General features: G+C 39.7%; 1 protein-coding gene across 1 annotated transcript in view; it reads left to right on the top strand.

Moving 5' to 3' along the window:
- Positions 1–519: 519 nt before the first annotated feature.
- The window catches only part of Pus7 (pseudouridine synthase 7), a 47,714-nt gene continuing 22,706 nt past the window's right edge, over positions 520–25,527 (top strand). Inside the window, exons 1-7 of the mRNA XM_051174810.1 lie at positions 520–933; positions 2,253–2,337; positions 2,450–2,551; positions 8,147–8,291; positions 15,266–15,377; positions 17,089–17,166; positions 23,661–23,789. Of these exons, the coding sequence (XP_051030767.1) occupies positions 548–933; positions 2,253–2,337; positions 2,450–2,551; positions 8,147–8,291; positions 15,266–15,377; positions 17,089–17,166; positions 23,661–23,789 (1,037 nt within the window). The 5' untranslated portion in view covers positions 520–547. The remainder of the gene's footprint in view (positions 934–2,252; positions 2,338–2,449; positions 2,552–8,146; positions 8,292–15,265; positions 15,378–17,088; positions 17,167–23,660; positions 23,790–25,527) is intronic.

Here is a 25,527-nt window from a genome sequence, read left to right as displayed (position 1 = left end):
CCTAAAACTCACAGAAATCTACCTGATCTGCCTTCCAGATGCTAGGATTAAAAGCATGTGCCATTGCACCTGGCTGTTTGTGAAATTATTGGTGCAAGCTATTGTACTAGTTTTCTCTTTTTATACTTTTGAGTGTATGCCAATATCGGAATTGCTTATTTTCTCTTCAAAAAAAAGATACTTTCAATTTTTATTTAACTGAATGTGTGTCAGTGAATGGCACATGTATGTGCTTGCTGTAGAAGGCTAGGAGATTGTCTAATCTCCTAGAGCTTGACTGGCAGGTGGTTGTGAGCCACCTGATATAGGTATTAGAATCCAAACTTGAGAACTCTGAAAGATCAGCAAGAATTCTTAACCATTGAGCCATCTTTCCATCCCCCTGAGAATTAGTGTACTAAATGATTTTTTTTTTTAAGGACCCTTTGAACAAGGTTCACTGTGCCTCTCTGTTTGCCAAAACTGGCTTCTTCATGGGAGATTTCTAACTTCTACTCTTTTCTCCTCTCTGAAAGGTTCTTTTAAATGTTTTCTTGGAGCCTTAAAGATGGAAATGACAAGCATGCCCCTGAAACGAGGGTGCCTCGTTGTGGAAGATGATGACAGTGTGACCCTGCAGGAGGAGACAAAGAAACAAAAGGTCTCAGAGTGCTGTCTGACCAGCAGTCAGGATGGGATAGAAAATGACAGTCTACACAGCAGTAAGGAGGAGCCTGGACCTCCAGAAGTTGAAAGTACCAAGAAAGATGAAAAGAGTTCCTGTGCTCAGGTTCAAGTGGAGGAAGAGGAGGAAGACAGCCTTTTGGAGACAGGGGAAGAGGAGGAGCCAGAGAGTTTTGCAGACATGATGAGGCATGGGCTCACAGAACTTGATGTAGGCATTACCAAGTTTGTGAGCCCTCATGAAGGCTTCTCAGGGATCTTAAAAGAAAGGTGTGTTTTGTGAACATATTTGTTTTAGTTGTGTTGATTGATACTATTCTTCAGAAATAAGCAATACAGTCTTGCATTTAGCTCTCTTTATTTTTTTCTATTCAAACTCCATGATTTAGGCATAACTACTGAGCTACAGTCCCATCCCTTCCATTTTCCTTCTTTCTTTGCTCCCTCTTTGCTAAAAATTTTTCAATCTTCCCCATCTTGTCTTAAAAAAAAAATCTTTTTTGTTTGTTTTTTGAGGCAGAAATTGTTTTGAACTCTCAATCCACAGTCTCTTGAGTGTTACAAAGCTGCCTTCACACCCATCTTTGCATTTAGTTTTCTAATCCCAAGGGTTGTTTACATTTCTGATCAAAAAGGGATAGAGTATGGAAGCTGCTTGAGTAAATGGTCTTGGATTTTGAATGTGTTTGCTTTCTGTGGTTCTGGGCCTTGAATTTATGGCCTCATGCACACTAGGCAAACACTATATATTGCACCCATTATATTTCTTGCTTTCTTCCTATTTCTCCTCAGTTTCTTTTGCCTTTTCTGTCATTCTTTCTTGACAGACTTAATTTAATTCACAATCTAGCACATGATGAATTCTTAGTTCTTATCAAGAACAGACCTTTTCCAGAACTGTTTAAATAAACCCAATTTCCCACTGATGCATATTGTTAGTGTGTGGTATTTGTTTTGTTCAATACTTTCAGTCATTTTCAACATATTTTTTTGTTTTCTTGCTGAATTAATCTTACAGTTAATCTTAAGCTGTTTCATCTGAGTAGACCATGTTTTCAGTAGGAAGAAGTTGTTTGGAGCCAGAAAGATTTGGATGTGACTCTGTTCAGCTAGATGATTCTCCTGAGCCTTAGTATCCACATCCACAAGATAGATACCAGTGTCACTGTGGAAGTTGCTAAGAAGTTGTTAAGTGTGATGATAGAAACAAGCTTTTTGTGGTAGCTTATGACAAACTTACTAGGTTCTGATTTAACTTTTTAATTAACTTATTGTTTAGCTTTAATTAGCTGACTGTAGACCTTAGGTATATGCATATGTATGTGGAAGCCAGAGGTAAACCTCAGGCGCCCTCCATAGTTATGCCCCACATGATTATTTTTAAACATTAATTTTATGTGTCATGTGAGTGCCTGCATGTTTTTATCTTTACCACATGTGTGCGGTGCCCAAGGAGGCTAGAAAAGGACATCAGGTCCATTGGAACTCAAGTTAAAAACAGTTGTGGGCTGCTGTGAGTAAACTTTGTCCTCAAATTAGTAGAAAGTAAAATGTTCACTTCTTGAAAACTTTGTTTTTCTTTTCATCAGATACTCTGACTTTGTTGTTCACGAAATTGGAAAAGATGGACGGATTAGCCATTTGGATGACTTATCTGTTCCAGTGGACGAGGAGGTAGAAATCTCTCTAGAAAAGTCCATCTTTTGTATACAGTAGCTTTTCCTAAAGATCCAAGAAAAGTAGTTTTACTGTCTCTGTGTAACTCACTTGCTTTCTGTGGTTAAAGGAACCTTCAGAAGATGCACTCACTGTTCTGACAGCTGAGGACAGACAACAGCTGGAGGAGCTCCAGCTTTTCAAAAATAAAGAAACGAGTGTTGCCATTGAGGTAAGCGGTATAAGAGTAAAGGCTTGGGTTTGTTTGCTTCCTTGGGTGTGTGTTCATAGACACAGAAGAGTTCGCTGCCTCCCCCATGATGGTCAGGTGCCAAGCTCTGGCAGTGTGGCTTCTTAGTCTCTGATGGGTTGGAGAGTCTCAGGATAAGGAAAGCTGGAAGCTCAATCTGGATCTACTGCTAGCTGAGAATTAGAGAGCTTAGATAATAGGTAGAATTGCAAAGGTCATTGTTCAACTTTCCTGTGGAAGTTTTATTTTTCTAAGTTAGTACATCTAGTGAAAATGTTAACCAGATATGGTACTGGGGAGAAAACCAGGGCTTTATATAGTTAATCACTTCACTCTGTTTTGTTTTGAGGCAAGATCTCATGTGGCCCAGGCTGGCTTGCAACTGCACCTTCCTAGGTAGTCAAGGATGGCTTTGAACTTCGGGCCATCCAGCCTCTATCTCTTAAACTCTGTGATTATAGATATGAGCTACCATACCAGGCTTATAAGGTGCTAGAGATCAAACTCAGGACTGCATGCTAGGCTAGCATTTTACCCCTGAGCTACACTTCCAACCCCTTTACAACATTATAATAAACTAATAGACTTAAGATTGTCAAAATTTCTCCTCTTATCACCTAGTGTCTTAGTCAGGGTCTCTATTGCTGTGAAGAGACACTATGACCATGGCAACTCTTATAAAGGAAAACATTGAATTGGGGACTGGTTTAGAGTTGAGAGGTTTAGTCCATTGTTGTCATGGTGGGAAGCTTGGGGCCATAGAAGAAGACTTGGTGCTGGAGAAATAGTTGAAGGTTCTACATCTGAATCAGCAGACAGCAGGAAGAAAGTAACACTGGACCTGGCTTGAGCATCTGAAACCTAAAAAAGTCAACCCCCAGTAACACAATTCCACCAACAAGGCCATATGGGGACCATTTCCTTCCTTCCCTCCTTCCTTCCCTCCCTCCCTCCTCCTCCTCCTCCCCCCCCCCCCCGTTGTTTTTTTTTTTTTCTTTCTTTTTTTTTTTTTTTTTTTTTTTTTTTTTTTTTTTTGAGACAGGGTTTCTCTGTAGCTTTGGAGCCTATCTTGGCACTCACTCTGTAGATCAGGCTGGCCTGGCCTTGAACTCACAGACATTCGCCTTCCTCTGCCTCCTGAGTGCTGGGATGAAAGTTGTGTACCACCGCTGCCCAGAAGGGGCCATTTTCATTGAAACTGCACATTCAGTTTACTCTAGCTGCTCACAGAACATTATCTTTCTCCAACACACCCCTACATTCATTCCCTATCATCACTTTCCGAAGTTATAAAATAATGAACAGCTAAGGTTCTCAAATTAGTGAATTTACCTGTTGACAAAATCCTCGATAATACCAAGTAGAAAAGTTATAGGAATAAGTTGTGGTTTCTCTGTCACTAATTCTTCAAGCAGTTTGTTTGGTTTGACTTTGTGTGTTTTAAAGTAGGTTGTCCCTATATAGCCTAAGAAAGCCTGGAACTCTTGGCCTTAGCCTCCCAATTCCTGGGATTTGGGGCATTCATTACCATGTTCAGCCTTTGTTTTGTTATTTTGTCGTGCTGGGGATTAAGCCTAGGGGTTTTAAAATGCTTAACTAATGTCAGCTGGGCTTCATCCCAAGCCCCAAGAATAGGGTTTATATTTTTGGTTTTGTTTTTTTAAATCAATTAATTAAAATTAATTTTTGGTGATTTTTGTCTGGTTTATTTGAGACAAATTCTCATATAGCCTATCCTGGCCTCAAACTCTTCTGTAGTCAAGGATGACATCAAACTATTGATCTACCTGCTTCTATCTTCCAAAGCTGAGGTTACAGGTTTATTCTACCATAACTGATTATTGTATCTTTTTCCTTTATGTGGGTGTGTAGGTGTGGGAACACAGGTGGATAGGTGCATGTGAAGACCAGAGGATAGCCTTGGGTGGCATTTCTCAGGAGCCATTCATCTTGATTTTTGAGACAGAGTCCCTTATTTGGCAGAGAATTCTGCCTGGCAGGTGAGCTCCAGGAAGCTGCCTCTCTTTGCCTCCCCAGTGCTGGGATTGCAAGTGTGCATCACCATGTCCAGCACTTTTGTATGGGTTCTGTAAGTCCAGCTAAGGACTTGTGATTGGTTGGCAAGCTCTGTACTAAGTTATCTGCTCAGTCCCTCAGGTTACACATCTGTACTGTTTTGCCACCAATCAGAAGTTATAGAAAAAGACTTCTTTATGTGCTCTGTGTCTTCCACAGCTTATGTGGTTTTAGTCTTGCTATTCTTTTTTGAAATACTGTCTTAAATTGAGTTATATCTCCCCCCCCTTTTTTTTTTTTTTTTTTTTTTTTTTTTGGAGACAGGGTTTCTCTCTGTAACCTTGGCTATCCTGCAGTTCACTCTGTAGGCCTTGAACTGACAGATTTTCCTCCTGAGCGCTGGAATTAAAAGCCTGGCTGTATATCTTCTTTATATCACCAACGAAAATAGCGTTACAGAATTCTTTCTAGAAACAGCTCTCTTTAGTTCCATCACATGTGCATCAACCTGTGTGTTCCACACATTCCTGGACCAAGAGCTCCTGGGTAGTATGTTTTGGGTCTTGTGACCACATAATTTATAAATGGATCCAGTTTCTCAAAATAGTGCCTTAACCTAGTCACACCGGCACAGGTTTGGAATCCTAGCTCTCAGGTGATGGAGGCAGAAGAATCAGAAGTTATAAGAAAAGCTGAGACTAAATAAGACCCTGTCTGGAAAAAAAAAAAAAAAAGTTTTGTGAAACTCTATGTAGACCATGGTGGCCTTGAACTCACAGAAATCTAACTGCCTTTGCCTCCTGACTGCTAGGATTAAAGACATACCTTCACATTTGTCCAAAAAAAAAAAAAAAAACTAATAAATTAAATTTGGAAATGTCTTTTTAAATTGTCATTACCAGCTGGCATCTTCAGCTTCTCTGGATCCTGCTTCTGTCCCCTCCTCCCTTCCCCTTCCTCACACTGCCATGGCCCCAGTGACAACCAGAGTCAGGCTACAGACAGTAAGGGGGGGAGGGTTACCTATGCTTTTAAGTATGGATTTAGGAATTGTCTAGAAGAGCATTTAAGACTGGAGAGATGGGAAGCAATTAATACCATTTGTTCTTGCAGAGGACCTGAGGTCCAGCACCCATGTGGTGGCTCATGGCTGTCTGAAACTCCAGTTCCAGGAGATCCAATGCCCTCTTTGGACCTTTTTGGGCATCAGGCACATGGGAGGTACAAATGCATACCTGCAGGCAACACACACACATGAAATAAAAATAAATACATTTGTAAGAAGAAAAAAATTGTAAGAACAATTATAGAGTATAAGTTTCCCTGCATGTGTAATACAGTGTTGTGTCTTACCCCCTGTGTACATTTCTCATCTTGTAACAAAACTAGCCCTTATTCTGAAAACTGTTGTTTGTTGACAGTCTTAACTTTTTTTATTTTACTTATGTTTATGAGTGTTTTACCTGCATATTATATGCTTGTGTACCACATACGTGCCTGGTGCATAAGGAGGCCAGAAGGGAGGGTCAGAACTCCTGGAACCAGAGTTAGAGGCAGTTGTGAGCTGCTGTGGAAATGTTGGGAATCAGACCCAAATCTTCTGGGAGTCACCCAGATCTCCTCTCTGCTGAGCTATCTCTACAGCCTCCCAGTTTATGTTTTACAGAGTATAAATTATGGGCAAGTTCCTTATCTAGTAAATAAAGAGGAAGTGCTTTTTTGTTTTAGTTTAGTGGTGTTGGTGGTTTGTTTTTAAATACTTATTTATTTTATGCACATGAGTGTCTTCACTGCCTGTATGTCTATGCACCACTGATGGGAGATCTCATTCTTAAATATGTTTCTCTTATTGGTTAATGAATAAAGCACTGTTGCCAATAGGAAAGCAAGATAGGTGGGATTAGGAGACAAGGATAATTTGAGGAGGGGGTAGGAGGAGATTCAAGATGTAGGATGGGGATAGCAGAATTCTGGCCCCTCTCTCCAGTAAGCCAAGACCATGTGGAAACTTAAAGACAGAGCTGTCCAATAAGAAATGCTAATAGCAGGCCAACAGTGTCTCTGTGTGTTATTTGGGGCTGGTGTGGCTCTGGGACCAGGCCAGAGGGAAAAACTATTCATAACATAACACCTGCATGTTTGGTGCCCAAGGAGGTCAAAAAAGAGTGTCAGATTCTGATGGGAGATGCGAAAAAATCCATACTCGTTACAAGATTCCCCTAGAACTGGAACTAGTGATGGCTATGTGCTCCCATTGGTTGCTGGGAACTGACACAAGTCCTCTGCAAGAGCAACAAGTGCTCTTAACCCCTCAGCCATCTCTGTATCCTGGAACATGTATGTATGCAGCTCAACTAGCCTTGAACTTGTGATTGCCTGGGTGTTGGTGTTACAGGCAGATGGGAGCTACCCTGCCATGTTAGAACTTGCTGAATTTTCAGTCTAAATATGTGTTTGTATGTGCAAATGGTTATCCAACTAGTGCTTTCAGCAACTGCAGATCTTGACTCTATGCTGGGAAGAAATCATTCACCCATGACTAATTAATTTCCTTTTTTATATCATTTTGTGCTTTGCTAAGGTATACATTGTGGTCTCTGTGTTGATGTTTTCAGCTTTTAGGTTGCAACAACTAAATCAGGCTGTGAAATCAAGTTAGTAGGTCTCATACTCAACACTTGTAATTTTTCTTGCTGTCAGAGGTAAGGGACCCTGGTGGTTAAGTGACCCAGTTAACCTATCCTTTATAATTTTTGGGAACTTTCATCATATGTGCACATGTCTCCACATGTGCCAGAGGAAAATTTGTGCAGCTAGGGCCTCTCCCTGTTACACCTTCTTGTTAACCCACTATTAGCATTTTTAAGAGAATGAATTAAAAATAGAAAATGCCTATGCACTGAATATAGATAGCATCAATGCATTTTCTAAAACCTTTTTATCTTTAAAATACAGCATATTCAGCCTTTTGTGCTATTTTATAGAGGTAAAATCTGTTTCTTACTGTAAGATAAGTCAAAAGCTAGCAAAAAGTGTTTTGATAAATTTACATTTTCTTTGTGTTGATTTGCTTTATTGTATTAGATTTTTCTCCATAAAGTAATTTAATATTAACCTGATACCCTGAGGGCTTATCTGTCAGCATTTTGCTCTGGGACTCCCCGGTGGTATTTGTCTAGAAGAGATAACAGAACTTAACTGCTTTCAAATCCAGCTCTCAGGCTCTCCCATTATGCAACTTCAAACATATTCCATGACTTCCCTGAACCTTACTCTCATGTCCAAATATGGCACAATGGTGGCTTAACAGGAAGCTGATGAGGATTAAAGAAAAAGATGAATCTGAGATGCTTGGGTAGAGTCTGGAGATGAACATGTTCTATCAACAAGCCCTTGGGATTGTCAATATCGGGCTGCTTGAAAATGTTTTCTGAAATAATAGCCAAGCATTCTTGTTGACCTTTGATTGGATGATGAAATGAGCCGTGTCTTCACTGATTCACTATATTATTCTCCAATTCAGTGCTTGGTAGAGTAATAAATGTGTTCTGTTTGCATTAGGTCATTGAGGACACCAAAGAGAAAAGAACCATCATCCATCAAGCTATTAAATCTCTTTTCCCAGGATTAGAGACAAAAACGGAGGATAGAGAAGGCAGGAAGCACATTGTAGCCTACCATGCAGCTGGCAAAAAGGCTTTGGCAAGTAAGTATAACATTGGCCTGCTTTCCCTACCAGACAAGCGGGAGGAGAAGGATCCCCCACTCCCGCCTCCTCCCTTGCCTGGCCTATCTACATCCATGGGCTGCCTTGCTATTGATGGAGAGGGTCATGTCACTCCTTCAGGGGCCAATAGTTATTTCAAATGTAGAGCAGTCCTGCAGTCTGTCTGGTGAGGAGCAGTTTTCACTCAAGAAGAAAGTAGAGAGATCATTGCTCACTGTGTGTTCTTGAAGGAAGAAGAAACCTTTCAGATGAACTAGTCTCCATCAGGGGTCTATTTCTGCTTCCCAGACATGGTTATCTTAACTCACATACATAAAACATGGGATTTTAAGAAGTTGACACTTCATCTGAGTCCATCTTTTGTTTATTGTTCAGTCAAGGTGAACATATTGTCAGTCACATTGATGTTTATGTTCTCATGTGTTTTATATAGCCATGAGTATTTCTATTTGCCTATAATCCTAAGAAAAATTAGATATTTCTTGTTTTTCCCATTGAATCAGTACATAAGATTTTTCATGAAAATTATAAGACGTTCTCCTTGGTTCCACATGTTGCAGTCAGTTATTTCAGAGTACATATGTCATAGCAAACCCACAGAATGATATCATAAGAGACTTGAACCCATTAGGGCTCTGTCAGTAACCCTTAAGTGAATTTAAGAGTAGCCAGGTGATGGTGGCACACACCTTTATTCTAATCTCAGCACTTGGGAGACAGAGGCAGGTGGATTTCTGTGAGGTCGAGGCCAACCTGGTCTCTAGTGAGTTCTAGGACAGATTCCCAAGCTACATAGAGAAACACTGTATTGAGAGAAAGAGAGAGAATAAAAATAGAGAGAATGTAGTATATGAATTAAGATTCATGTTTGTAATGATGCTTCCAGGAAGAAAGCCAAGTTGACCACCTGAAGAAAATCAAACAGAATTGAGAAGCTTTGAGTAGTTGGAGGAAAAGGTAAAGATCTGAGGCTGTTTCTTAATTGATAGCAAAAACAAAACAAAAACAAAGCAAAGCTGGGCATGGTGTCATATGCCTGTAATGGGAAGCTGGAGCAAAAGGATCTACCTTGCCGTGAGATTCTGTAATGTCTAGGTCACAGTGTAAAGTAGTATCTTAGCATCCCTCTGTCAGCCAAGATTGCAGAGGAGTCCATGACAAGGGAAGTGATTTTAGCGACTGTGTTCCTGTATTTTCTGTTTTCCCAAGGGCAGCATTCTAGATGAAGGACAAAAGGTGACTTATCGCATACAATTGTGGACATATTTGGGTCTTGATTCTCTCATGGATGCATTTAGGGAGGCTGCAGTTGGTCAGTGTTTGGTCAACAAACACTCTGCAGAAGGGAAAAGCAAAGTTAAGGTCTCATTCTGCTAGTGTGGTTATGAAGACGCAGATTGTAAAAGGCACAAACTGTTTTTGACTGGTTGCCTGTTGAGACTGATCTTCCTTTCTTAGACAGTAGTCTATTTTGTGCAAGTAGCCTTTATAGTTTGTCCCATCTTTTCCTTTAAGTAACAGTGTTACATCTTGTTCTGTTTTTGGTGCTTATGTCATAATCACTTTTTTTTTTTTTTTTTTTTTTTTTTTTTTGTGTTCTTGAGACAGGGTCTTACTCTATAGCCCTGGCTGACTTTGAACTCACTATATAAATCTGTCTGGTCTCAAACTGGGAGATTCACTTGTCTCTTTAATCCCAGCATCTGGGATTAAAGACCTGTGACTCCACACCCAGCTGTCTTGTGAGCTCTCTCTCCTCTCTCTCTCTTTCTTTCTCTCTCTCTCTCTCTCTCTCTTTCTTTCTCTCTCTCTATTTATCTGTAATTAAGATCTTATAAGTGAGTTACACGAAGTACTCCCTCCCTGTTTCTCTTTGAACACCTGAGTAACACAGAATATTTTACCTTTCAAAAAAAAGCAGATGGGACTGGTATTTGCCCAGAGACCTCTTGGGCCTGAGGGTTATGGTATTTATTCCAAGTTGGGGTCTTGTGAGTTCTGTTCTTTAGCTGAGACAGTCACTTGGGAGGCTGTATTCAGTCTTTTCTTACCCAGTTCAGCTGCCCCAAGCTGAGAGTGGTCTAAAGGAAAAGTAACCAAGAAATCGGGGTAAACAAGTGTCTGGAGGCTGATTTATGGCCCTGAAAATGGAGCCCAGTACCAATGACAGTGTATTCTCCTAGGCCCTTTAACATTTGTAGTAGCCTTTATAGCTTTGCAATTTACGTTTTTAAGTTCATCCACTACCAAACCCTGGGTGTAAATTGTTATTTGTGGATTATATAGTATTAAGCAAATTTGTAGCATTCCTTTTTTATTTATTTATTTTGGGATGTCATGTAGCCCAGGCTAGTCTCAAGCTCTCTTTATAGTACTCCTGATCCATCTGGCCCCATTTCAGCCTCTCAAGTACTGGATTTATAGTTATCCAGCACCACATACTTTGTTTTCTTTTGTGTTTTGTTTTTCTAGACAAGATTTCTCTGGAGAACCCTGGCTTTCCTGGAATATGCTCTGTAAACCAGGCTGCCCTGAAACTCAGAGATCTGCCTGCCTCTGCCTCTGCCTCTACCTCCCAAGTGCTGGGATTAAAGGTGTGCACCACCACCATCCAACCAAGATTTACAGGATTCTAATGCTTTCTCCAAATAGAATTGTGTACTTTGAAACAGAGGCATGTTAACTTCTGAATCATAGTACCCAGTATCAGAAAACCAGCTGTTAGATCTCAGGCATTTTATGATAACCCAGTCTAAAAATGTCACATTGCTTTATCCCAAGCTGGTAAATTTTATGTAACTATTACAACATTATATAAGCATAATAAATTGCTGTTTTGAGAGTATATGCATCTTAACTACTTTCAAGAACTTGTTTTAAACAACATACTTAAAATAAAAATCTGGGGCTGGTCATGGTAGCATACTTGTATCATCTCTGCACTGAAGAAGCAAAGGAGCTGGGTGTTGGTGGCGCATGCCTTTAATCCCAGCACTTGGGAGGCAGAGGCAGGCGGATCTCTGAGTTCGAGGCCAGCCTGGTCTACAGAGTGAGTTCCAGGACAACCTCCAAAGCAATACAGAGAAACCCTATCTCGGGAAAAAAAAAAAGAAAAAAAAAAAAACAACAACAAAAAAAAAGAAGCAAAGGAGTCATAAATTTGTGGTAACCTGAACTACATAGCCCAAAAGGGCTACTGCCTCCAGGGAAGAGAAACCTATTTTATGATATATACAAGTTTTTTTTGTATTTTTTAAAGTAAATGGTTCCCAGGCAGGATCTCTGGATCTAGAGCTCTCCCTACCAAGAAGAGAAGACACTGACACTAAGAGTCTTCCTGGAACAGACTCCACAAAAGGAAAGAATCCCAGAGACCACAGTGGAAAGTGCATCAGATTTGACAAGATAGGGCCTCAAAAATATGCCCATCACTAGCAACACAAGAAATCTAATATCTGTTTCTTTAAGTAGTTTGATATTAGAATAAGAAGACTGGAAATGAGTTTACACAATTGGCTGAAACAGAAGGCAGTATATACAGAGTGCTTTTTAAATTAAACAGTAAGCTAAGAGAAATAGAAAAAATATAGTAAGGAGAAGACGAATGCTTGACTCTGAAGATAATAAAGCCATGAATGTATTTATCTATGAAATGAAAGGGCCAGAGGAAGGGGAAGGTAAAGACAATGGATGGAACAGGATATTAAGAAAGCTGAAAGGTTGGTATATGGTGTATGCATTGATGAAGAAGACCTTGAGTAAGCAAAAAGACTTCTGCATGCTGCCCCATCATATCATCTTTCTACAACATTCCTTCCTTATTCACAGGACTCTCTCTGGGTATGGTTTCTCTGGGCAACTAGTTTCCTTCTGTGTAGGTCTAGACTTCAATGTCATACCTTCTGAAGGTAGAACCAACCTTCCGGAAATAAGAAGTACATTGCCAGCCTTAAAATTCTTTGCAAATGTGCCTCAAAAATGTGTGAAAGTCATCCTAACTTCACTCAACCTGAAGGTTAAGTATACATTACTTAGTGTTCTTGGAGGCTGTAGTTTTTATAGAGTTTTTGCTTATTCAGAATATTTCCACTGTAAATGTTTTAATCTTGTGCATTGAGTATTCTTAGAAAATGAATATTTACATTTGTTAGTTGCAGAGATCATCGAATTCATGTTCCTAATAGAAAGTGCATGCTTGTGAGCCAAACTCATTGGTTTGTCCTGGTTTCTGTTAAGGGAAGATAACGTTTAGGTTTTTAGTCTTGTGGCTATATTTATTTCTTGCCTTTGTATTTACATGTGACTGTACTAAAAGGCAGAAGCTAAAAAGTATAGCCACACTTCACCATCTTGTGTCATAATTGATTATTTTAACTTTTTATTGTGAACATTTTCAAATCTGTGCCCAAAGTAGTGCTGTATATCCATCAACCATCTTCAAGATGACCAACATTCTTTTGTTTCTTTAGTCCATTATTCTCTCTCTCTCTCTCTACCTACCCCCATACTTTTTTTTTTCCTTTTGGGAACATTATTTTTATGATAATATTTTTGAAACAAGCTTGTTTAAATGTCATTCCCAATTCCCTCTACCTCCCGTACTCCCCTGCACCCTTCCAACCCCCATCCAATCCCCCTTCTACTCCCCAGGGGGTGAGGCCTTCTATGGGGAGTCTTCAGAGTCTATCACATCATTTGGGGCAGGGCCTAGGCCCTCCCCCATGTGTCTAGGCTGAGAGAGTATCCCTCTGTGTGGAATGGGTTCTCAGCTTTTGTGAGAATTTTAAAATAAATTAATATGACATGTCATTTTAGTCATAAATTCTCCAGTATAAGTTTGCCAAATGAGGACTAAAATCCTAAACACATCCAATAAGATCAAAATGACTTCCTGCTAAGGGGGTGCCCCGCCACCTTCCAGCTAATTTGAAAGATTTTTATATTCCAATGCAGGAAACTTCTAAAACACACAAAAAGTGGCATGAAGCAAAACAACAGTGCTAATCTTATCACAATAGTCACAATAGGACTTCAAACATACCTTAACATATTTACAAAAAAAAAATCTGTTGGAGAGAGGATTTGCGGTATCCCATGGATATAGGCGTAGTTTGTACATGCCCATTGTGAAGATACTGAGTCAGGAAGGCTGTACCTAGAGGGGAGTTTCCTGTTTGTTCACTGTTTGCCTCCACACCTCCCATTGTTAATGTCTGAATGGCTGTTGACCCACCACATAATTATCAAGTGCTATAGAAGTCTTCAGTACACCCTTACCATGCAGTCATTTGCATGTTCACCTCTAAAGCACTTTAACAGTATCCTAAATTAAACATTGCTCTCTTGTGCTCTTTATGCTGTGCACTTGGACAGAGGTGAGAACTGCACCAGGTAAGAGCCATTGGTGGTTCGTGTAGACAAGATGAAATACCAATGTTGTCATAAGTGCTAAATACAGATAACTTTGCTTAAGTGGTAATGAACTGAAAGAAAAAAAAAAACCAGATATTTCCATTTACAACCTAAGGACGTTTTAAGAACTTTGCACCAAGAGCTAAAGAGATACTTTTGATATTTTTCTACACATGATAGCAAAGACTAACATATTCATCAAGAAGGAAGTTGATGTTCTAGGCATATATATATATATATATATATATATATATATATATATATATATATATATTTTGATAGTTTTCCCAGATAGGTTACTGCTTCTCTATATTGCTTAATGGCTTTTTACATCATAGATGAAATCACTAACCTGTTATCAAGAAGTTCATTTGCTTGACAAAGCTTGATGGTCAGTTACAGCAAGAAACTTTGAAGATTCCTAAGTTTGTGTGAAAAGACTCTTTTAAGGGTAATTTTCAAGACAAGATGAGTCTTTGGTGGGGGCTTTCAAGACAGTTTCTCTGTAGCTTTGGAGGCTGTCCTGGAACTTACTGAACAGACCAGGTTGACCTTGAACTGCCTCCTGAGTGCTGGGATCAAAGGTGTGTATCACCATTGCCAAGTCCTCATAATTTTTCTTTTGTGGAGTTTTTATGTCAATGAAATTAAAAAACAGCCCACCTTTGTGTCATATAGGACTTAATGAATATTTGCAGTATCTGCTGTAGCTTTTCTTTTCAGAGTCCTGATTTCTTTACTCTGAGCAGTTTAAATCTAAATCTTGTATGGTTTAAAATGTGTTTTTAGATTATATTATAATAAAATATTCGATTAAAATAACCATTTTAGCAATCAGGTTATCTGGGGCTGGAGAGATGGCTTCCTAGTTAAGAGCACTGGCTCACAACCATCTGTAATGAGATCTGGTGCCCTCTTCTGGCATACAGGCATACATGCAGGCAAAACATTGCTTAATTAAAAAAAAAAAAAAAGAGTATCCCAGGTCATAGACTGTTTATCTGTCTCCAAAGAGTTGAGCGATCATGGTACACTGCCTTAGAAGGTAGTATTTAATATGACTTAAATTTTCACACACACTGACTCTGTAAGAATCAGACTGAATGCCAGCTACTCTCTCGTGTAGATAGCTATAGACCATTGTGGATACTAACTAAAGTTTTATGGTAGAAATGAAATAAGCCCTTACACACCCTGTCTTCATCTGTACTACCAGCTGTGAAGTAGAAATGATAAGGTGTTGTAACGATTCTTTCCCCTCGAATGCAGGTATAGGGCCCCTTGGTCCTGATGTGTGCTGATCCAGGAACCCTCAAGGCACCATGGGTTCCATGTAGCTGCTGTGCTTAGTCCTAATCTTTTTCCACACATACACAATTCACTTTTGATAGTGTTTAAGTGTCCAGTTACAGAAAGTTTAGTATGTACAGTTCATATAAGTATTTATGCTTCCTGTTAGGCTACATAAAAATGATCTCCATAGAGTTTCATTTTTAAATTGTATTATGATATATATGACATTTAAATATTTTATTTTTAAGATCCAAGAAAACATTCTTGGCCAAAATCTCGGGGAAGCTATTGCCACTTTGTTCTATACAAGGAAAACAAAGACACCATGGATGCCATCAATGTATTGTCCAAATACTTACGGTTAGTGTCTCATTCTTGTTCTTATACAAAGTCAGTAAAATGGAAATGTGTTCTCTTCTTCCATGCCAGTGGGGAAAAAGAGCAGGAATCTGAAATCAGTAAATGCCAACTGTGGGAAATAGATCAATAAACTTTTTAATCCCCATGCTGGTAATTCAAGATGAAAGTTCTGAAAGTAAATAATTCATATATAGTGAAGAGTTCCCAGTACAGCCAGAAAAAAAAAAAAAACTATTTTCTCAAAGGGATGAAAATGAAACAGAGACCATGGTTTTGGAGGGCAAGTGAAGTACTGTGGGTTTTTTGTGTTTGGTTTTATGAAGAGATGGCTCAGCAGTTAAGGCCACTGGCTGTCCTTCTATAGCATCCAGATTTAATTCCTAGCACCCACATGATGGACTATAACAACCTGTAACTCTAATTGCAAGCGATCTGACACTTTCCCTGGTCTTCAGGGGCACCAGGCATTCTTGTGGCGCACACACACAAATGCGCACAGGCAAACAGTCATACACAAAAAAAATTTTAAAAATTCTGGAAAACAAATATTTTTAGATACCTCAGCAAATTTCTATTCTATGGAAATTTAACTTAGTTTAAACATGGCTATCCGGTGTATGTTTTCCAGACAAGCCAAACAAAATGCCACTAAGTAGCTTAAGTAGCAAAAGTTAGTAATAATTCTCTCCCAGTTCTGTAGCCTGGAAGTTCCAAGATCAGAATATGTAGTTGATTTCTTGCCTTTCTTTCTGTCTGTCTGTCTTTCTGTCTTTCTTTCTTTTCGTTTTTCAGACAGGGTCTCTACCCCTGTCTGTCCTGAAACTCTCTATGTAGAGTCCATCCGAGAAACCACATTCTAACCTGGTCATCTCTTTAAAGACCTTGTTTCCGATTGTTATATTATGAGATGCTAGGAGGAGAACCAGGTCAGCCCTGAATACCAAACCCAATTAAATAACATTTCACTGTTTTTTTACTAGCTTCATGAAAAAAAGTGCTTCATCTTCGGGAGACTAGATGGCCCTCCTAAAGTTATAGACAGGTGGAAATGGTTCCTCTGGGCTGTACAGTTGGGATTTCTGGGAGTATGCAAATATTCTTATGGAACTTTATATATCTTCATATCAGAACTGTCTAGCCACCCAGGTGGTGTTGTTATACACCTTTAATCCCGGCACTTGGGAGGCAGAGGCAGGTAGATCTCTGACTTCAAGGCCAGCCTGGTCTACAGAGTGAGTTCTAGACTAGCCAGGGCTATTATACAAAGAAACCCTGTCTTGAAAATTCAAAACAAACAAAAAAACTATCCAGATGGCTATTTTAGCATATGGCTTCTTTTTCTAATGCAGAGTTATAGATTATATTTAAGGTAAAAATAACATTCTTAACTTGAAAACTGAAGATATAAAAATGTTCAGATTACTACATTATATCTCTAAAGTATTTCCTCCTTCATTGTCACAGTTTTATATAACTTAACAAATTATTTCTGACTATGGAAGTCTGCAACTTTTGTTTTTTGTTACTGGTGATCCTGACAGCCACCAAGGCTCCAAATCAAGCCCTGCTAAGAATGTAGCATTTAAATTTTCCTCACTACAATATTAAGTTTCTCCATATTCTCTTACTAGGTAGTATGTAAACAAGTTGTTAGAAATGTGCTTTGATTGATGTGTGTGACTTCAGAATGCTTTGTTTCTGTCTCTATCAGAGTAAAACCAAACATATTCTCCTATATGGGAACCAAAGACAAAAGGGCCATCACAGTCCAGGAGATTGCTGTCCTCAAGTAAGTAGAGCTCCTCTCCAGGTTGATACTCCCAAGGCAGGGCATTCAGGGACTCCAGGTTTGCTTTACAAAATGTATTTATTATTTTATTTGTGTGTGTGTGTGTGTGTGTGTGTGTGTGTGTGTGTGTGTGTGTGTGTGTGTGTGTGTGTGTGTACACCACAGCACATTTGTAGAAGTCAGAGAACTTCTGAAGACAGTAAGTTCTCTCCTAAACAGTGGGTCCCTTGGACTGGACCCAGGTTCACAGCAGATGCCTCTGTCTGCTGAGTCGTCTTGTGAACCCAGTTCCATCTTTTTTGTAAATATTTTTCTACTTTATTTGTTTTCACCCTGAATCTCTGTTCCCTATCTAATCTTATTAAACATGTATTTTCTGAGTAATTTTCAAAAGCTGTTTATGACACAGCCAAAAGAGTAAAGTGCACTGGGACCAGGGAGATAGCTCAGTGGTTAAGAGCACTGGCTGCTGTTGATCTTTTGCTGCAGCTTATGCCTAAGAAACACAAACATGAGACTCAGCGCCCACGTGGAGTTTATTGAGAGAAGGGAGAGAAAGAGGGGATAGCTGGTGGCAAATCGAAAGCAGGAGGGGGGGCAGAGAGAGAGCAAGAGGGGACAAGAGAGAGACCAGAGAGAGACGCGCTTGCTTTAAAAAGGGGCTTGCGCATGCGTAACTGAGTCCTCTGGCAGCCAGGTAAAGCTTGAGCCACCAGGTAATGCTGATGTAGCGATGACACGGCCATGAGTGTCCTGCCCATCTTTGGGGGTGGGGGTCAGCTGGCTGCTAGTTCCTAACAGCTGCTCTTCCAGAGAGCCTGGGTTCAATCCCCAGCATTCACATGGCAGCACATAATTGTCTGTAACTCTAGTTACACATTAAAAAAAAAAAAAACAGAATAAGTATATCTTTCTTGTTTATTAAATATCAATATATGTTTTTTAGTATCACTTACAAAGTTGTTTGTAACAGACATGTAGATGGGAAAGATGGTCTCTGCATTTGAAGAAGCTATAGAACAGGACAGATAGATAAATAGAGCCCTGCCAGAGTGAGATGAGAGCTGAACTAGGGTATGCCTTAGTCTTGACTGAAAACCTGGGGCTTACTATGAAGGGTGGTCAGGGAAAGTTTGCACAGATAATGGGATAGGATGCTGTGGTTTTAACTTAGATGAGGGCATCTTGTCTCTTCAGTATGTGCTTTTTCAAATGGGAAAGTTGTGGTAACTCTTCCTGTTCATTATAAGAGATTTAGCAGCCTTCCTGAAGTCTGTCCTTTCCATACAACAAGGCAGTTGTGAAAATTAAAACCATCTCCAGACTTGTCAAGTATGCCCTTAAGGGGGCAGTGTTGCCTCTGATAGAGAACTAATTGTCGATTCTAGAAGGATGAAACATCTGTTTCATGGTGCCTGGGAGGATTTGCATTGTTATTCCCAACCCAATAAAACAGCTTGTGGAGACATTAGAAGGAATTATGAAACATAACACATTTACTACCCATTAAGCACTTTTGTGGGCATGTAGCAAGAAATAAAACTTCTGTTTACTCACTGCAGCAATATATATGCTAAAATTGGAATTATATAGAAAGATATCATAGCATCCATATAAGGAAGACAAATTTGGGGGTTTAGGGGGGATTCTTTTTTTTTTTTTTTTGGTAAATAGATACTAACAAATAGCATTAGGCTAAGCAAAACCACTGAGACTCAGGAAGACAAGTACTACATACACACACTCACACCTACATATGGGGACTCTCAGCTTTAAGTATATTGGTGTGTGGTGTAGGGGGTGTTATGGGAGGGGAAGAAGAGATCTCAAGAAGAAAGGAAGGAAAAATGTATAAAGGAATATATGTGGCAGAAGGTGGGAACTGCTCTTGAGAAGGTTTGGAATCAGCAAGATCAGCAAGAGTTAGGCAAGAGAGAGTGGGAAAGGGATGAATGAAAACAAAATAAAACACACATGTATGAAAAGTGACATAAGGAAACTTATTCCTTTGAATGCCAAACTTCAAAGGGGAAAAAGACAGGAAAAACACAAAGTAGAATATTGAAGAAGAAAGAGAGGTAGGAAAGGAGAAAGGCAAAAGGAAAGCAAGGAAAGAACGTGGCTGCCTCAGAGCAGGATCCAGATCCTGAAGGCTTATATTGAGGACCCTGTTACTACTGACTTATTCCAGTCCTTCTCTTCCTTGACCTGAGGCACAGTATGTTGTCATAGGGCACCTGTCTATCACATTTACTGGGTGTGTGTGAAGATAATGCTTGTTTGGAACTGGATGGGGGGGTGCTAATTTGACATTTAAAAACATAATTTAAAAACAGGCACTTCCTCAGCCAGCAGGTGTCATGCTTGATCAGAGTACTGCTCTGCCCCCAGAGGTGTTGTTTTCATATTCCTGTAGACTTTAAGGAACCACAGCAGGCTGTCTTAATGCTGGCCTTTTGAAAGCACTTTGCACTTATCTCTTGGATACAGGCTACACCCTACATTTGCTTAATGGATCCATGTAATAGACAGATTGGCCTTTCCTGTGAGAAATGGAGGACAGGATAGACCCATTCTGCAAAACAGGGATTTTATTCATTGCTGGATTGTTCAGTCATGGGTTAAGCTACATTTCTGTCGGCTTCTTGCGACTCTGAACTACTTGGTAATTTCAACAGGATCTCAAACTATCTTACCAGAATGACATGCTTCTTTGACTACCCGCTCCTGCCAGCCTCCTGTGTGTCTGAGCTTGGGCCAGTGTTTGCCTGGCTTTGTTTTTAAAGGCTTGTTGGTTTGTTGGTTTTTTTTGCTTAAAAACAAGATCATCACATATGAATTAACAACAACCAAAAGTACTTGATCTTCAGTCATCAAAATTGGTAAACAGTATTGTCAGTGAGCACTTTCACCTTGGGTTTTGCTGGACAAATGCAGAAGTAGCTGTCCATTGTGTTCGTGGAGACTATTATTTGATATAAAAAAGTTAAATACCAGTTTGTCTTATAGCATAATAATCCTTAAGAGTATTGCACTATTGGGTATAATGACATGGGCCAGTGATCCTAACACTACAGAGTGAGGCAAGAGAATAGCAAGTTTGAAGCTAGCCTGGGCTACAGAGGGAGATCCTGAAATTTAAAAAAAAGAAAAAGAAAAATTATACTAAGTAATTGGGCATTAAGAAAACATCACTAGTTGGTTTCTTTTCTGTTTACATAAAATGTTCAAAATTGGGAAATTGGTAGACAAAACATACATTAACAATTACAGGGGCTCCAAGGAAGGCTAGGGCATGGAGTCAGGTGCTGCGTGGATAAGGTTTCTTTTTCAGGTGATGGAGACTTGTATTTACTAAAAACAGATAAAATGGTGAATGTTAAAAAGGACAGAGCTTGGCACTCACCTTAATATTCCCCCATCCTCCCCCCACCCCCTGGTCTCTTATTTCTATGAGACCAGCCTGATCTAGACCAGCAGGGATATACATAGTGAGACCCAGTCTTTCAGGAGGAGAGAAAAAGACAGTTGTCAGGGTCTTTCCTTGCACTAACAAGCACTCTCCAGACAGCACTCACCAGGACAGCCAAGCTGACAGCTTGGTTCTTTTTTGCTCCTGTCTTTGCTGGTGTTTTGTTTTGTTTTTGTTTTTGTTTGGTTGTTTTTTAAATTGCTCCTGTCTCTGAAATGTTGTCACTTTCTCTAGCAGTGTCTACTGATTAAAAAGTGCCATCAGCTGGTCCTCACTACTTATGCTGACCCTGTGGTTTTTTTGTTTTTTTTTTTTTTTTTTTAAAGGATTCTTTGTGATACAGTTCCTCAACTAACTCATGCCTATGACTTTATTTATTTATTTATTTATTTTTATATAACCAAGTCCATTTAAATGAAAACAAACATTTATAGACAATATTTGGGAATTTGTGCGTCGTTCTTTCCAAACTACTTCCTGCTGGTAAGGGGCGCTGTCATGGGGGCATGCCTATGACTTTCAACATTCCCTCTCTGCATCTCAGTTCAAGGGCCTGGTTCCCTTTTCCTCTGGGCCTGCTGTGGCTTAGCAGCTAGAACACACCTGCTCTCCTGCTTAAGGTTGCCCCTTTATATGAGGTCCTACAAGTGCACAGGGAATAGGGGAACTGGGTGTACAGGTTTTACCCATTTCCTGACTTTGGTAGCTATCTTCCTACCTTTTGTTTTTTATTTTAAACGTAGTAAGATTGGAGGTGTGAGGCCCTGAGGTTATTACCCACCATTGACTGAGAAAGCTTGGTCAGTCTGCTTCTTTAAATATCAGATGAGGAACTAAACAGGCTCCAGTACATCAAGGGATTGGTTGTCTTCAGAGAGTATTGGGGTATTTTTGCTTAAGAATTCAGGAGAGCTTAAGGGTAGAATGCTTGCCTGGTAAAGCCATAAACTCAAGCCAAATCCCACCACTGAAATAAAGAATTCCAGGACCTCAGATGCTATATAGGTGATTTGTTTTTAAAAGATGTGTTTTATTTTTATGTGTATGAATGTTTTACCAACTTCTGTGTATGTACCCTGTATGCATGCTTGGTACCTGTGGAGTCAGAAGAGGGGATCAAAGCTTCTGGAGCTCAAGTTGAAGTTCTGTGAGCCACTGTTTGGGTGCTGAGAATCAAACCTGAGCCCTCTGCTCCTCTGCAATGGTTAAATTGAACCATCTCTCTAGCTCCAGGTGAAAGGAAGTTTATTTTTAATTGTGGGGGTACCCTCGGTGGCCAGAAGAGGGCATCAGATTCTCTAGAGCTAGAGTAGCAGCCCAAACAAACTCAGGGCATGGAAGAACAGCAAGTATTCTTAACCTCTGAGCCTTCTCTCCAGTCTGTGAGACTGTTTCTTATAATTAAAAATTGGAAACAACTAGTTCATGACCCAAATTAGAGTATCTAAAAGACAATTAATAGTTAGTTAAACAAATAAATTGGATTCTTAGAGCCCAGATGATCAAAAAAAGTGATTTTCCTTTATTCAGTAAAATCCAAAGATACATATGGAAGCATTCAAGGTAAAAATAAAAAGTGACTGCCATTGGGGCAGGAAGAGGGGATGAGAGCACTGGCAAGCACCTCTGACCTTTAAATTGTACTTTGAACAGTATGTTTTGTGGAGGGGGTCATTTGTTTTTAGGTGGGGTCTCATAATGTAACCTTGGCTGACGGGGACTGGCCTCTTTGTAGCCCTTAAAGGATTTGGGGGCTTTTGTTTTTTTAGATTCATCTTATTTTATGTTGGTGCCTGTGGGTGCCAGAAGAGTTACAGGTGGTTATAAACCACTGTGTGAGTGCTAGGAATCAAACCCAGATCCTCTGTAAGAACAGCAAGTGTTCTTAACTGCTGAGCCATCTCTCCAGCCTCGCCCACTTATCCATTTTTAAAATAAAAACTTGAGCATTTTCAAACCTTTAATGTGCCAAGAACAGTCCCTTAACATGAAGCCTTCTGAAATGAACATCTTTCCTTAAGGGCATTGTATTAATCTTGAAATTATTTCAAAATTTTCCAGGCCAGGAGATTAGAGAGATAGTTTAGCCATAATGTGTGTGTACTACTCTTGCAGAGGTTGGTTGCCAGCACCCACATTGGGGAATTTATGACCTCCTGTAACTCTGACTCTAGGGGGATCTAATGACTCTGGCCTCCAGGAGTACCTGCTCCTATTTACACTTATTATACACACAAACACACACATACACACACACTGTAGTATTTGCTTTTCTAAATAGATTTTCTGTTGAGGATGATGAAGACTTTCCAATGAAACAATTGTAACAGCATGGGAACACTTCTATGAAATGATAGCAAGATACAGGTTTGTACAATTCTAGCTGTACACATTTTCAAGGTGTTTCTAAAAGGATGAGGAGATGCAGAGGTGAAATGCTTTTTTTAAAAAAGGATTAAACCAGTAAATTTTCTTTCTTCTCAGTGATTTTATGTTTTCCAAGGTTGTCTTTTAGTTATATTTACAATACTTTGTTTGTTTGTTTCAAGGCAGGGTTTATCTGTATTGTTTTGGAGCCTGTCCTGGAACTCGCTCTGTAGACCAGGCTGGCCTTGGACTCACAGAGATCCCGCCTGCCTCTGCCTCCCGAGTGCTGGGATTAAAAGCCTGCGCCACCAATGCCCAGTAAGTTTACAATACTTTTCTTACTGGCCTAATTATGACTGATCTTTTCTTAAGACCACTCTTTACCATTCTTTGGGTTCACTGTCTGCTACCATCCCTTGTGTTACCTCTTACCCACAGAAAGTAGAATCCAATACATCTCTTACTTATATCTTCCCATTGTTGTTTAAGTCCCGTCAGTCCAGTACTGCTACCCACAAGACTAGTTGGGGGAGGAAAAGTGCATTCTTTCTAATGTTCCCAACCTTGGTGTACCATTGTCATCTGCAGGTTCTCACGATCCTTTCTCTCTCTCTCTCTCTCTCTCTCTCCCTCTCTGCTCCTTTTTTCTTTAAAGAATAAGTGCACAAAGACTCGCCCACCTGAATAAGTGCTTGATGAACTTTAAGCTAGGGAATTTCAGCTATCAGAAAAACCCTCTGAAATTGGGAGAGCTTCAAGGAAATCACTTCACTGTTGTTCTCAGGTAAAAAAGTATAGGTAGGAGTACCTGGGGCTACCTGGATAGTGGGGTGTCCTTTGTCTGTTGCTCTGTGTTGATAGGCTACAGGGCAGCTGGCACAGATGGGAGGGGTAGCTGGGAGAACAAAGACTGTAGGAGTGGGAAACAAGTACTGTGTAGTATTTCTCTTGATAAATGGTCTTTGTCTCTCCCTCAAAGAGTTCCTATAGTCTTCAGAAACGCTGTGTTCTTCAGATCCAGTTTTGAAAGATAAAGAGCTTGTGGTTTAATTAATATGAGTTGCCTAGAATGGCACATTCATGGAAAAATTAGGTTACTTTGGCAGAGAGTTATTTGTTGATAAAAGTTTCAGTTTGGGATCAAGCATAGTTGCATGTACCTGTAATCCCAGGTCACATGACTCCTTCAAGGTCGACATGGTCTACGTGGTTTGCAGACTTGCAAAATAAATAAATAAATTTCATTTGGGGGCAGTGAACAAGTTTGGGTACTGCAAAGTGGTAGAAGCTGTACCACATTGCCCATGTGCTTCATCTTATATTAATATGCACTTAAAACTGATAAAAATGAGCTGAGCAGTGGTTGACCATGCCTTCTATACCAGCACTGAGGGTTAAAGCACAGAGGCAGGGGAATGTCTCTCCATTCAAGGCCAATCTATATCAAAAACTCTCAAGGTCTTGCCTTAGAATTTTTTAAACTTAGAAGTGTTCAAAAAGGGATGCTACAATAAGCAAAGAAACTAAAATCTAAGGGCTATAGAAAATGAATCTTCTTATACCATGTTCTTACTATATGTATGCTTTTTTATACTCTCTTTATATCCTCTAATTCTTTTGTCATACTTGTCTATAACTTCTTAGCTCTAATTTTCTCTCAATTCTGTTGCTGCTGCTGCTGCTTTTTCCTACTTTACTTATTTTTCATACATTCTTATCCTTTTACATTTCTGCTCATTTCATCTAGCTCTTCCCTCCAGCTACTACCTCTCTAGTTTCCTCCCCAAAAATCTCTCTTTACCTCAAGGCTTGAAGCAAAAGATAAAGAATTACAGAATTAGTTTTCATTGGTTAGGAGCAATATAAGGTCCGAAGGACAGGGAGGACACAGTGCCCAATAACGACTTTAAGACAGATCTATTGTTAGTAGACTAGCAAATGAAGAATTGACATGCTTTTCTTAGTAACCTTGGTAGACATCTGTGTTTCTGACTTTGTGCAAGATATAAAATTTTCTTTTTACAAACAGTCTTCAGTTTAAATTTGCTCTTGAGGTAAAAGTGAGCTAATTTTGTTTAGTGGTCTGAGTCAAAGAACAAGGCAAGCTATTAAGAGTCCACAGTCATCAGGTGGTGGCAGTGCACATCTTTAATCACAGCACTCAGGAGGCAGAGCCTGTTCTACAGAACTAGTTCCAGGACAGCCGGGGCTATACAGGGAGTCTTTATCTCCAAAAACAAGCAAAAAGAGTGCATAGTCTTTGTGGGACAAATAGATCCAGTTATGAAGCATGATGTCCCAGTATATATATCAAAATTAGATAGCTAAATTAAGAATCATCTTCCAGACCATCCACAGAATATGTGCCCAGTAAACAGTTAACACACTGTAGTCTTCAGGGGGAAATCCCCAAGCTGTAATATGAGAGAACTCTTCACACAAGAATGTGGATATGTATTCCTTATGCCCTGCTAAATGAGGTCTATATCAGATATGCATCTCTGATGGGTAGATCCCTGAAA

Source organism: Phodopus roborovskii, unplaced genomic scaffold, assembly GCF_943737965.1.
Source record: "Phodopus roborovskii unplaced genomic scaffold, PHOROB, whole genome shotgun sequence".
NCBI lineage: Eukaryota > Metazoa > Chordata > Mammalia > Rodentia > Cricetidae > Phodopus > Phodopus roborovskii.
The sequence above is the reverse complement of the archived record's forward strand: the minus strand, read 5'-3'. Positions and strand labels throughout refer to the sequence as shown.